This window comes from Ursus maritimus, unplaced genomic scaffold (assembly GCF_017311325.1).
Source record: "Ursus maritimus isolate PB19 unplaced genomic scaffold, ASM1731132v1 scaffold_17, whole genome shotgun sequence".
Lineage (NCBI taxonomy): Eukaryota > Metazoa > Chordata > Mammalia > Carnivora > Ursidae > Ursus > Ursus maritimus.
The window spans coordinates 53,914,618-53,926,832 of NW_024424119.1; the positions used below are offsets into that span (position 1 = coordinate 53,914,618).

The window sequence follows — 12,215 nt, forward strand, 5'->3', positions numbered from 1 at the left end:
CCAAATGAAAACGCAAGACCCCTTGTTTAAAATCGATTGACAATTTCAAGATGACACCAGAAGACCATTAAACGGGGTGCAGGACGCTTCTCCTGCAGGGGTCACACCTCTGGGAAGCCAGCCCCATCTGTAGCTCCCTCTCCAAGACGTGGGCTCCCGGAGATAGGAACACTGTCTCTCTTGTTCACAGATCCCAGGACAGAGCCTGGTATGCAGTAGATGTTCGACCAATGTGTTCCGTGATGGGAGGGAGGGAGGGAGGGAGGGAGGGAGGGAGGAAGGAAGGAAGGAAGGAAGGAAGGAAGGAAGGAAGGAAGGAAGGAAGGAAGGAGCAGGGGAACTGAGGGGTGGCAGAGTTTGCCAGCCACAGCCACCTGTGGACAAAGGGCTACAGCCCTGCCCACTGGGCTGGAGGAAATCTGAGCCAGCTTCCAGGAGGAGGAAAGCTCAGGCTCAGAGGAGGCAGCTGCCCTGGGCTCCCAGCACACCTGCCTGTGCCTTCCCCCATCACAGCACTTACCACTGGTTTCTTCCCTGGAGCTTAGCTGTGTGACCCTGGGAAAGTGACCTACCCTCTCTGTGCCCTGGTTTCTTGATCTGGAATACTGGGCTAGGGGCAGTGCCTCCTTTGTCACAGAGTTGTGCCCTCCTTGCTGGATAAGTAAGCTTTAAAACTGGCAGTCTTTAGACCCCATCTGCACGTGGTAGCAGCTCAGTAATGTCTGTCATTATTCCTCTGTGATTCCTGGCTGCACTCTCAGCTCCTGTGGATTCCTGCTCGCCCTAGTTAATATTGCAGAATGGCTGTGGCTGTTAGAAGTCACCCGTGAGCCGGCCGGGGGAGGCATCTTCCCCTGGAGAACACAGTCTGGGTCTACAAGGTGCCTGGGAAGCGCCTGGGCCAGCAGTTTCCCGTAGAAAGATTCTGTTGGGGGTTTGCTGGGCGCTGCAGCCAAGAGAGCAGGAAGTCTGCCTAGAGCCCAGTGGAGGGGCTCCCTGGGAGCTGGGGGGTGTCACCGCAGTCCCCAGAGCTGCCAGGTGCAGACAGTAAACCAGGGAAACCCTGGTGGGTGAGTCATTAGTGGTCCCCAAGGCCCCATGATGGGAGATGGCAGGCAAGCTGCTCCTGGCCGCTGCTCTTGGAGTCTCAGTGCCACCATTCAGGAAGGTTCCAGAGCCCAACCTGGTGGGTCCAATCCCTGCTTCTGGGTTGGACTCTGCCCAGCACCCAAAACCGGTTCCAGTGGCACAGTGACCACCACCAGCGTCACCCCGATTTCCCGAGGCTGTTTATAGGGAATGCTGAGGCTTACACGGGGCTGCCCGGAGGTGGCAGCATGCACTGTCTCTGTGGAGGGCTTTGATGGCCTTCGACAGGAGCCCCTGGAAGGTGCAGACCATCTGTCACTTAGGACATATTCAGAAGAGGATGACAAAGGGACCCAAAGAGGCAGAAATGTTGGGGAAGGGGAGGACACAGGCGGCGGGATTTAGATAATGGCAGACAAAGGCAGAGGCACTGGAAGGAGCAGTGGGCAGCTCTTCTTGGCTGGGGGACACCAGCCTTTCCGTCTTTCTAGTCAACAGCCCTCCTGAGCCCCTTGCCCCCCATCCCCCTGCCCAGCCCGTGTTTAGAATCATGGCACCAGCCCGGCTACAGACTGTGGTGGTCACCTCCCCTCCCCTGGCTTCCTGCTCCTCTGTCCAAGTTTCACCATGCCCCCACCTCCGGGCCCTGGAGAGCCCAGATGCCCACCCCATGCCCTGGGCAGCAGCCCAGGTCCCCCACTCTGTGCTTCCCGGAGCCCCGGGCCTCCCACCCGTAGCACTTGACACTCTGTCCTGGAATTGCCCCCTTGAGTCCATGTCCCCCACCAGACTGTGGCCTCCTGAGAGCAGAGTTGGTCATTCGGGTGCCAGCTGTGTGCCCAGGGCCCAGCATGTGGGTGGCATACAGTGGGCGCTCAACAAACTGCACAATGAAAGTAGATGAGTCCACGGGGCAGCTCCTGTCCCCGGAGCTCCCCGTGGGGCTGGCTTCATTCTGGTTCCCATCTTCAGTGGCTCCCCATGGCTAGCGGGACTTGGAAGCCCCTCTCTGGCCGGCCCTTGCCCGGAGCCAGCACTGCCTTTCCGCTCCATCCCCCTGGGAAACCTTGAGACTCAGCCTCCCTGGGCCCTTGGCTCTTGCAGTTAGGCTCCACATCCTCCCCAAATTCCGTCTGCTCCAAATACCTCTCTCCCTCTCGCTGACCTTGCCCTGGTTTGCCCTGGTGCCCCTTGTGCTGGAGTATGGACCCCGGAGGGAAGGGTCCTCCAGATCACCCCATTTTGCACCAGGGGAGAGGGAGCCCACACTGTGGAGCTTTCAGCAGGAGACATGGGCTCCTGTTGAGGTCTGTCTCCTGTGTGACCTTGAGAAAGCTTAATCTCTCTGGGCCTTGTTTCCCCAGACAACGAATGGTTATACTAGGAGTAGCTTATGAGAGAAGAGCTGGAGGCTGGGCGCTGGGGTAGGACACGTGCGGACCTAGTCCCAGCTCCAGCTCCCAGTCTGTGCCGGCCTGAGCAAAGCCCCCTAACCTCTCTGGGCCTTGGAGTCCTTATCAGCAAGCCTGGCTCAGGAGATGCTCTCACAGTGGGGGAGGGAGGGCCGGAGCACTCAGGGGAAAGGGGCAGTGATTTTCCTGCCTCTCAATCACTCCTTTTGCCCTGGGTAGGGGGTCATCCATCCCTCCCTCTCTGCTACCCATCAGCTAGACCCAGCCCCCACTGCCCCCACCTGGTCTGGACAGGTCTACACAGGGCCCAGGGCAGGGTCAGTGGTGCAGAGATGGCGTGGGACCCGGGGATATGATCGCTCAGGGTGAGAGGGCAGACAGGAATGGGAGGAGCCGGGATGATGGGGGGAGTACACCTGCCATGCCCCCCCCCATGGGGGGCATTGGTGGGGGGGTGTCCGATGTTATGGGGGAACAGAAGCCACCACAGCCACTTTCCTGGCTTTCTACACATGCTGTGCCTGGAGCCCAGGAGGGGCTGGCCACCTGCCAGGCCTGAGTGGACATGTACCAGTCAAAAGGGCCCTATTGGGACCCCTGGGGAGAGGACCCTGGGTGCTGTCAGGGAGGAGTGAGACTGAGAACCTGGGGACCGCTGGAAAGGAGTCCATCCCCCTGCAGCACTCCCTCCCCTCCTTCCTCCCTTCCTTGTTGCTCACCCCACGTTCAAGTACACTCCCGTAGGGAAGACAACCGGGAATGTGGGGGCTGGGGTCTCTGGGAGGGTCTGCGTGAGGGCGCTTCTAGCTGTGGGTCTTTGTGGGTGTGAGGCGTCCCTGTGCGGTGTCTGATGTTTGTGTGTGTGTGTTTGGTGTGTATGTGCGGGGGAGCGGGGTGGCCTGTGTGGCCTGCGTCCCGTGGGCCTGTGGGCGGGTGTCCCTGCGTGTCTGTGCTGTGAGTGGCAGGATGGGAGGCTCAGGGCCCACGCTCAAGGTCCTCTTGACACAGAATCCATGTTGTTGAGCAGGGAAAGAGCGAGAGGGGAGAGAAGGGAGGAGAGCAGGCTGGCCGGAGAGGAGGAGCAGAGCCTCGCGCGGGGAAGAGGCCAGGAACAGACGGCAGGCCGCAGGAGGCGGGCAGAGGCGGGCCCCGGGTGCAGGTCGCAGCGGGGCGCCCCCTCCCCGCCCCAGACGCCGCGGGGGATGGTCGCGGCCGCCCCCCGCCCCCAGCCCCCGCCCCCGCGCGCTCCACGCGGGCCTGGATTTCCAGGCTAGTCGCTGGCAGAGCTGCTGCCAGCTTAGCAGTTTTCGGCTTAATGGCAACAGAAAGCAGCAAGGAGAAGTTGGGGGGTGGGGAGCGGGGCGTCCCCCCAGGCCCGCCGCGAACCCGGGGCAGGTGGAAGGCGGCGGCGCGGACCCGCGGCGGGAGGAGGGCGCGGGCGGAAGACGCGAGCGCTGCGCGAGGGGAAAAGTTTCCGACCCCGGAGCTGGAGGCTGAGAAGTTTCGGCCGCGCCGGGCGGCGCCAAAGCCAGGCCAACACTGCCCCCGCGTGGGCGCGGCGCGGCGCTGCAGCGGGCGGCGAGGCAAGGGTCCGCCGCGGCCTCTGGGGAGAAACTGAGGCCCAGAGAGGGCGAGGCGGGCGGCGCAAGGTCACCGGGGTGGGGGCGCAGTAGAATCAGGCCTCCTCTGAGACCCTCAGGCTCTGCAGGAAATGGAAATACCAGGGCGGGCTGGGGGGGTGTCGTGAGAGCGCAGGAAAGGGGATGGAGGGGAGGCATCCCAGGGTTCGAAACCCTCTCCAGTCCCCAGGGAAGGGGAATTGTAGCATTGCCCCCATTCCGTCCCCCCACAGGGTTTCTCCAAACTGCCTAGATCTGTGGCCTTTCCTCAGGAGGCAGGGTACCCTTGCAAAGCAAATCCTCCCCATCCACTACCCTCCGGGCCCTAAGATCCCCACAGCCTGTCCCCCCCCCCCCACCCAGGACCCCCCATCCCATCCTTTCCTATTCTGCAGGGTGCCTGGGTGTGGATTCCGTGGCTGTTTCCTCACTGGCCAGGAGGTGGCGATAAAGACCTGGATCCTCGATTTGGCGAGGGGTTGAGGCCATGGCGCTGCTTGGACAGAGGGGAAGGGGCTTAAACTCTGCCCAGGAGATTGAAACCCAGGTGTGGCAGGGCCAACGGGGCTGGCAATGCTGGGTCAGTGCAGCGGTCAGATCAACGCCACCTGGTCGTTTGTCACCTCCTGATGTGATTTTGAACACTGCCCTCTCCTACCCCCACCACTAGGAGAGAAACATCTGGTCCCCACCCACCCGGGATGCTTGCCCTCCAGGGACCCCGGGAATGCAGAAGACAAACGTTTGTCCACCCCGTTGGAGTCTGGACACCTTCATCCCATGGCGGAGGTCAGCAAGTAGCCTTTGGTTCCAGTCAAAGATGGAAGCTGGGGCCCGGGCTCAGGGCAGGGGCCTGTTTCAGGTGTGGGTTGATCTAGGTTGACAGAGGTTTGGTCCAGGTTTGAAGTGTGTGGCAGGACCTCCCCCCTTCCAGAAGAGGGGTTTGCCTGGAACAAGCCCTGGCCCCTGAGGAACTTGCCCCCTCCCTATCTCATCCCAGCCATGACTTTGTCCTCTCCCTCTCCTTGGTCCAGGACCCCTGGAGACCAGCAACCTGGCACCTAGAGAGGCTTGTGGGGTGAGACGTGGTAGCAGGTCCCAGCCATCTAGAATGCATGTTTATTTCTGGGGCGAGAAAGGCCTCTCCTCACCCCCTTGCCCATGTCCTCCCATGGGCTTGGGCTCCAGGAGCCATTCACCTGGGAGCCCCCTGTGGTGTCATGGAAGGCAGGAGGGGCTGGTGGCCCTTAGGGCAGCCTCGCTTCAGGACTGCGTGCAGCACCAAGCCGGGCAGGAAGGGTTCCTAGAGAGACAAGCAGGACCAGCTGGACACTGCGGGGGCCTCTGGGCAGGCGATGAGGCTCCCTGGGCCCAGGGGGATTCTACACCCCAGCCCAAGGGGCCGGGCACAGGGATCAGCCCCATTGTACAGAGGAGGGAGTGCCGATGCAAAAAGACCCCAGCGCTTGCAAGTGTGGGGCTGGGAATCTGAACCCAGCTCAGAGCGAGAGCCCAGGCTTAGTGCAAGGAGGCTTCGCCCGGCACCCCAGCCGCCCCACTGGGCAGAGGTTCTCCGGCTGGCCGGCTGCCAGCAGGTGCTCACCAGCTTCTGGCCCCAGGAGCAGGGCGATTTGCCCACCTGCCCCGGGATGTTGTCGGTGTCCAGCAAGGTTTGGAGGTCACCTCCCGGCCTCTGTGTGGCGGCCCTGGGGATGCAGGGCAAGCTGCTTTTCATGGAGGCATCCTCAGAGAGGTGACCCGGTGGCTCCTGGGTGGGCCTGAGGGGGACAGGAGCCTGTGAGCTGCACGCACCCTGAATCCCGCGTCCACCCAGGGCTGGCAGGGCCCTCAAGGCCCCGACCCTCAGCCTGCCCGCTGCTGACAGGGTCGTCCACAGCATGAGGAGGGGTGCCTGGCAATGCCTATGAGTCCTGTCCCCTTCCCTGAAGCCTCACAGGCCGGGGCAGTCCCAGCCGAATGAGCTGTTGGCCATGGCCTCCTCCTCGGCCCTGGGGCACAGGCCTTTGGGCAAACTCTGCAGCCATCTCCCGACACTCCCGAACACCCGTTCTGATGTCGTTGACGGGGGAGCTATCCCATTCTCGATGGTACCCTGCCGGACTGGAGGAGAGAGGGCTCCAGTGAGATCTCTACCTGGGGGGGGGCACCGGCACCCCCACTCTTCCCTCCTCCCTCTCTGGCAGGCAAGGCCGGGCAGAACCCTGTCTCCATGGCAACCCAAGGCTCCCCAGTGCCTTACAGCTGCCTCCAGAGAAGGCTCAGGTTTTAAAACTATCTTGCGTGACTGTTTCTGCCTTTATTACCCAAACTATGCCCCCCCATATACCCACTCCTGCTGCAGCCCCCAACGGGCCTTCTTTCCCATAGTGGGAAGGCCAGTCACACCACCGTGGAAATCCAGAGACAATGCTGAGACTTCTGCAGGGATGGACGGGCGGGGAATCTTTCCTGCCCGATAGCTGCCATTCTGGCTGGACAGGGACCCCAAATTCCCCAGTAGCTGCCTCAGATGGAAAGGACTGGGAAGCCGTCAGCCGAGCGCCCCACTCTGGTGCCCTGGGACGTGACCACAGCTCCCGCGGCCATGGCCGACTAGGAAGCTTCTCCTGAGCCAGCCAGCCAGCTGCCATTCCCATGAAACTGTTTCTCCCGGGGGGCACCCTGGCCTCTCTCCTCGGCTGCTGTGTCACCTGCTCCTAGGGCTTTGGCTTCCCCCTCCAACAACAAGAAGTGGAAAAAACTGCAGCTTCTATTCCCAACTTCCTGTGACCCTAAGGGGTCTGGGTAGGGTCCCTCCTGAATCAGCCAAGATCCTGGATTTTAGGGCTTTACCCACAGCTAGGCTTTGGAGCAGCCACGTTGCCTGAAACTGCATACAGTAGTTGGTCAATAAAGAGATGCAAGCTCTTGGAGGCCCTAGGGCTGCTAGTTCCCGGGAAGTGAAGAGGCCGGGCTGATGGAGAAAGGGGCGGGGGGATTGGTAAAGGTTATACCAGAGCAAGGACACGCATTCGTCCCACCTGCTTCTTGACACCCACTTCAGAAAACACTGGAAACTGTGCCCAACTGGACACCACCACATCTATGCCCAAGGAGCCGAGAGCACACTTCCATCCCAGAACCCGGGCCTGTGGTTCCTAGCTTCTTTGCTGGACCAGGCAGTGCCAGCCTTCCCCAGAGAGAAGGTTTGATCTTCTGGACTTTTCTGGGCATCTCCTCAGCCAGGCAGGCCTTCATGGGTATGGGAAGAAGATGCTTTAGGCGCCTTGCCACCTTCTTCAGCCACTGTAGGCCATGGAGGGGGCCAGAGGTGGGGTTGGGAGGCTGTGGGTGCCTGTTCCAAGGAGGGCAGATACGGGGCGTGGGAACCCGTGGCAGCAAGAAGGCCTTCGGTGGTGGCCAGGCCTGGGCAGCCATTATTTCCTCCACTGTGACTGCTCCCTGGTGCCACCCACGTTGGCATGCCTCTGCAGGACCTCCGACCCTCTACTTGGTCTTTGAGGCCCCCCCGACACTCTCTGGAGAGGCCAGTTCGGGCCCCTTCTCGGCAGGGCCAGTGGATTCCTGGCCTCTGCAGGCCGGCCCTTACTCCCAGGACCCAGGGCCACAGTCTCTGCTCTCTGGGCTCCAGGCCGGAACTTTCTGGAGTCCTGGGGCTCTCCCTGCCCTGGCTGCTTACCCGCACAGCTGCGCTCCCAGTAGCGGAGCGCTGTGTCCCGCAGGGTCTCATCGGCGAATCGCACTCGGAAGGGGCAGCCCCGCCTACGCTGCCCTGAGCTTTCCCCGGAGGAGCTGTGGGTGAGCACAGCCTTGAGCTTGGGGGCCTGTGCACCGTGGGGCCTGCTGAGAGAGACGAGAGGGGCAGGGCAGGGTCAGGGCCTGAGCCCCAGCCGCACATTCTGCCCCGACAGCACACATCCACTCCACCAGGGCTCGCTGTGTATCCTGACACCCGCAGTAGCTGGCCTTCTCTGGGAGGGCTTCAGGCATCAGGCCGTCACACCCACACAACCCGGGAAACGGGATCATGACTCCCATTTTACAGATGAGCAAACTGCGGCACAGAGAGGTTTTGCAACTGGCCGAAGGTCACACAGCTGGTCAAGGGTAGAGCCAAGGTTTTTTTTTGTTTTGTTTTTGTTTTGTTTTTTTTTTTTGAGCTAAGATTTGGATCTTCAACCCTAACTCTTTTAAGCCTCAGTTTCTTTATCTGTAAAATGGGGATCAGCCTTGTGCCCACCACACGGGGTGGTGAGATGAAACGGATGCCAAAGCATTCCCCCCAGGGTGTGGGGTGCCCAGAGCAGACACCTGCAACTTCCAGCTGTTCTTACAATCACCAGTCTCAGCTATGCCTCTTCCCAGGCAGACCACACTCAAGTCCTCCATTTAGCCGTTTTCCCCTTTCAATTATGTATTATACAGCGTAGGCATGAGAATAGCACCCTGAGAAGAGTTTGGTAAGTATCAGATAACGTCTGGGAGGCCTGGCATGGGGCCCGCGCTCAGGAAAGGGCATTCTGTTGTTGTTACATTTATTAATTTCAGCCTCAAGGGCAAGGCTGCGGGAGGGCCTGCTTGATCCATCCATGGCTCTGTTATTCAGAAACGCCCCGTTCAACCTTAAGGACGCACCTATTGATGCATCTGCATCCATTCATCTGACTGCATCTTTATGTCTGTGTGGACACGGAAGGGATGCTTTCAGCAGCCCACTGAAGAGCCAGGCAGCCAGGAGATGCCCAGACGGCTACAGCCATCGGGACCTAGTGATCCTACAGTCCTCAGCTTATCAACGCCTGGTGTGTGCTGGCCTCGGGGTCAGACACAGGTGCACCCAGGCTCTGCCCAGGGGACTGAGATCTCCGCTTCTCCTGTCGGAGGCTGCTGGAGCCTATTCCAATGCACCCTGGTGTTCCCTGCGGGGCCTCCCAGGGACTCTCGCACACCATGAGGCGCTCACATATTAGCTCTTAAATGCGAAACGCCGAGACTGTGGCCACCCTGCTGTTTGTCATATTTGAGATAATGAAATCCATACTTTTCTTTATTATATCTCGTAAGACGTAGTGTGTTTATTTGATTGATTAAAAGTTCCCGGCTTGGCAAATGTGGCTCATTTCTGGCACCTGCTCTGAGCCATTGGTGGTGTCTGCCCGGAGCACTGTGTCAGGAAGGGGTCGAGGCCCCGTGGGGGGAAAATGCCAGGATCAAATAGTACTGTCAGCCGTGGGTCCAGAAGGGGAAGGAATGGTGTGCCTGTCGTGTATTTACTCTCCTTGGTCTTTAAACTCATGGGCAATGCTCTTCGCTTTTCACCTCGGTTTAAGCCTGTTTATGCTGGAGGAGTTTTTTTCTGCATTCTTTTTCCCTTTCACTCTAACGGCATCGAGGTCCAGGTAAGCTCTAATGGCCAGGCTCTTCTCCTACCGCCACCCCTTATCTTATTTCTCCCAATATCTGACATATAGCAAAACCTAATAATCAAAGTTAGAGGAAGAAATGGATGAATGAATGGTGGGATGGGTAAAAGGATGGAAGGTTGGGTGGGTGGATGGATGAATGGATGGATGGATGGACTCATGAACGAGTTAATGAAACGGTCTGAATGGAAGGACTGGATGTTAGGAGGATGGTAGATGTGTGGACGGCGGGTGAATGCCTCTGTCTATGGGTACGTGGACTTGTAGATGGCTTCGTGACAAGATTATAGATGGACGGTAGCCTGGATTTACAAGTGAAAGGGTTTGTAGATGACTGATCATTGGTTTCATGGATGGATGGATACCATCGTCAGAGTTTGTGGTTAGAAGGATGACTGGCTGGCTGGCTGGCTGGGTGGAGAGCTTCACGGATGGGTTATAGAAGACCTGGTTCAGAGAGAAGATGTATGAAAGGATGGATAGGTGAATGGGAGCAGGAATATCTGAATGGATTCATGGATGGGTTATGAATATGTTGGTAGAAGACCTGATGAATGGGTGGATGGATTCATAGATGCTGATGGATAATCCTTGGCTAGGTTGGGAGGAGACCTGCTCTGGGATAGATCTATGTATTGACAGATAAGTGGATGGATGGATGGATGGATGGATGGATGGATGGATAGATGGATGGATGGATGGATGGATAGATGGATGGATAGATGGATGGATGGATGGATGGATGGATGGTTGGATGGATGGGTGGATTCATGGATGGACTATGAATGGTTTGTCAGAAGACCTGATTCACAGATAGACACATAGATGAATGTATAGGTGGAGAGATGGATAAATTCATGGGTGAAACACAAGAGGAAAGAAAAGAAGAAACGCTTTTTCTCCCCATCCCCCTACGGCCAACCTCCTGTAACTCACTGGTTGGCCTTCTTGAGGGTGAATTGTGAGTGATCTCTCCTCAGGGTCCCCAGGGTAGGTATCTGATGGAGCAAAATCTTCTTAAGACTATTCTGGAAGTACGATGACTGGCCCCTGAAGACAAACAAGCCACACCTGGCATGAGTGGTCAGGGTCCCCCATCCCCAGAGCACTGTTGGCAACCTTGTCCCCATCAGCGGGTCACTGACACTTACCTCAGGTCTGGAAGGAAGGAACAGTGGGGACACCGGGGAGAATGGTGGCAGTGCTCTGACACACTCCTTTTTGGTCGTGATGTTGAGGGTGCTGGGAGCCAGGAAGAGGTGGAAACAGCTATGAGCCTTCGCTTGGGGACAGTGCGTACTAGGCTCTTCCTAGTTATAGGGCCTTGGGCCTCAGTTTCCTCAACTGAATAATAGGGGCAGTGGTAGACCCGCCCTCAAGGGGTAGCTACCAGGACCCTGCCACTACCAGCAGCTCGGTCCGCCCCGGGAATGACTCCGCCCGCTCTTGCCGCGCCCCCTGGGGTCCCGGGCGGGGCCTCACTCGCCGGCCGCGGCTCTGCGCCCTCTGCCCCCAGCTGGTGCAGGAACTCCCGGCACCTGCTGGGGAGGAGCTCTCCGAGGAGCGCGAGCAGGGAGTCCGGCCCCTCCCTGGCCGCGCCCCTGCAGGAATCCTCGCGCTCTCCAGGCCCCCGGCGCCGGGGCGCGAGCTCGGAGGGCGCACCGGCCAGGAGCAGGGGCGGCAGCAGGAACGACCTCAGCCTTGTCCGGTTCTGCGCCGCCCGCTGGGCCAGGGCGGGCAGGGAGGGCAGACGCGGCGAGGGGCTCCTGACGCCCAGCCCCAGCTCTGGGTACGAGGACCCGTCCGGCCACCACGAACCGCCGGGGGACCCCGCGCCGGGGACTGCGCCGAGCTGGGGCAGGGGCAGCCTGGGCAGCAGCGGGTCCCTTCTTGGGCGAGCGCCGTCGCCGGGAAGCCCCTTGGGCGCCACCTGCTGGGCCCCGGGGTTGGGGGGACGCCGGGGCATGTCTGGCCCTGCGCTCAGCTCAGGGCATCCCCAGGCCAGTGGGGGCGAGGGGTGCCGTGCGACGTGAAGAGGAGGGCATCGGCCAGCCCCCAGGCCATAGTGCCCGGAGGGGGGTCCTTGTGGTTTGGGGGTAACACTGCTGCCTCGTCAGGCGGCGAGTGGCTTCAGGCCAGAGCTCGCCCAGCCTCTGTTTCCTCACCTGCCAAATGGTCACGTAAGAGTACACACCTTTCTGAGTTGCTGTGACGTTTAGGTGAGTGAGCACAGGTAAATGGCATAGAACAGTGCCAGGCAAGCTGTACGTGCTCAACAAAGGGGAGCTGCTATTACTATTGTTATTATTTTAAAATTATCATTATTATTTAGGATTTAGTCTGAGTCCCACTACGTATTAGCTTTGCAACCTGCGACAAGCCAATTGATGAACTTCTCTCAATGCCCTTATCTGTAGAATGGGGATAACTGAGCACCTGCTCCTTGGTGACTTAGCCCATTGGGGTGTTCAAGTCCTGTTATGCTATTAGCACTCCACTGGGAATTAGGAAGCCAGGAACCAGCTGAAAAGGAGAGACCAGCCCGGCAGTCGCCCAGTCCGACTGGGGCCTCAGGGCCCCTTGGGTGGAGAGCTTGTTGAAAATACAAATGCCCCAGATTCTGACTCAGTAGGTTTGGGGTGGGGCCAAGA

At 59.4% G+C, this 12,215-nt stretch overlaps 1 protein-coding gene across 1 annotated transcript; it reads right to left on the reverse strand.

Moving 5' to 3' along the window:
* Nucleotides 1–4,504: 4,504 nt before the first annotated feature.
* CUNH9orf50 (chromosome unknown C9orf50 homolog) lies at nucleotides 4,505–11,530 on the reverse strand. The gene is made up of 7 exons (XM_040631352.1): nucleotides 11,047–11,530; nucleotides 10,716–10,938; nucleotides 10,501–10,614; nucleotides 7,821–7,984; nucleotides 6,076–6,241; nucleotides 5,680–5,898; nucleotides 4,505–4,613 (listed from the first exon to the last, which is right to left on the reverse strand). Exons 1-7 carry the CDS (start codon nucleotides 11,528–11,530, stop codon nucleotides 4,505–4,507), a joined length of 1,479 nt encoding a protein of 492 aa, XP_040487286.1.
* Nucleotides 11,531–12,215: the final 685 nt, after the last annotated feature.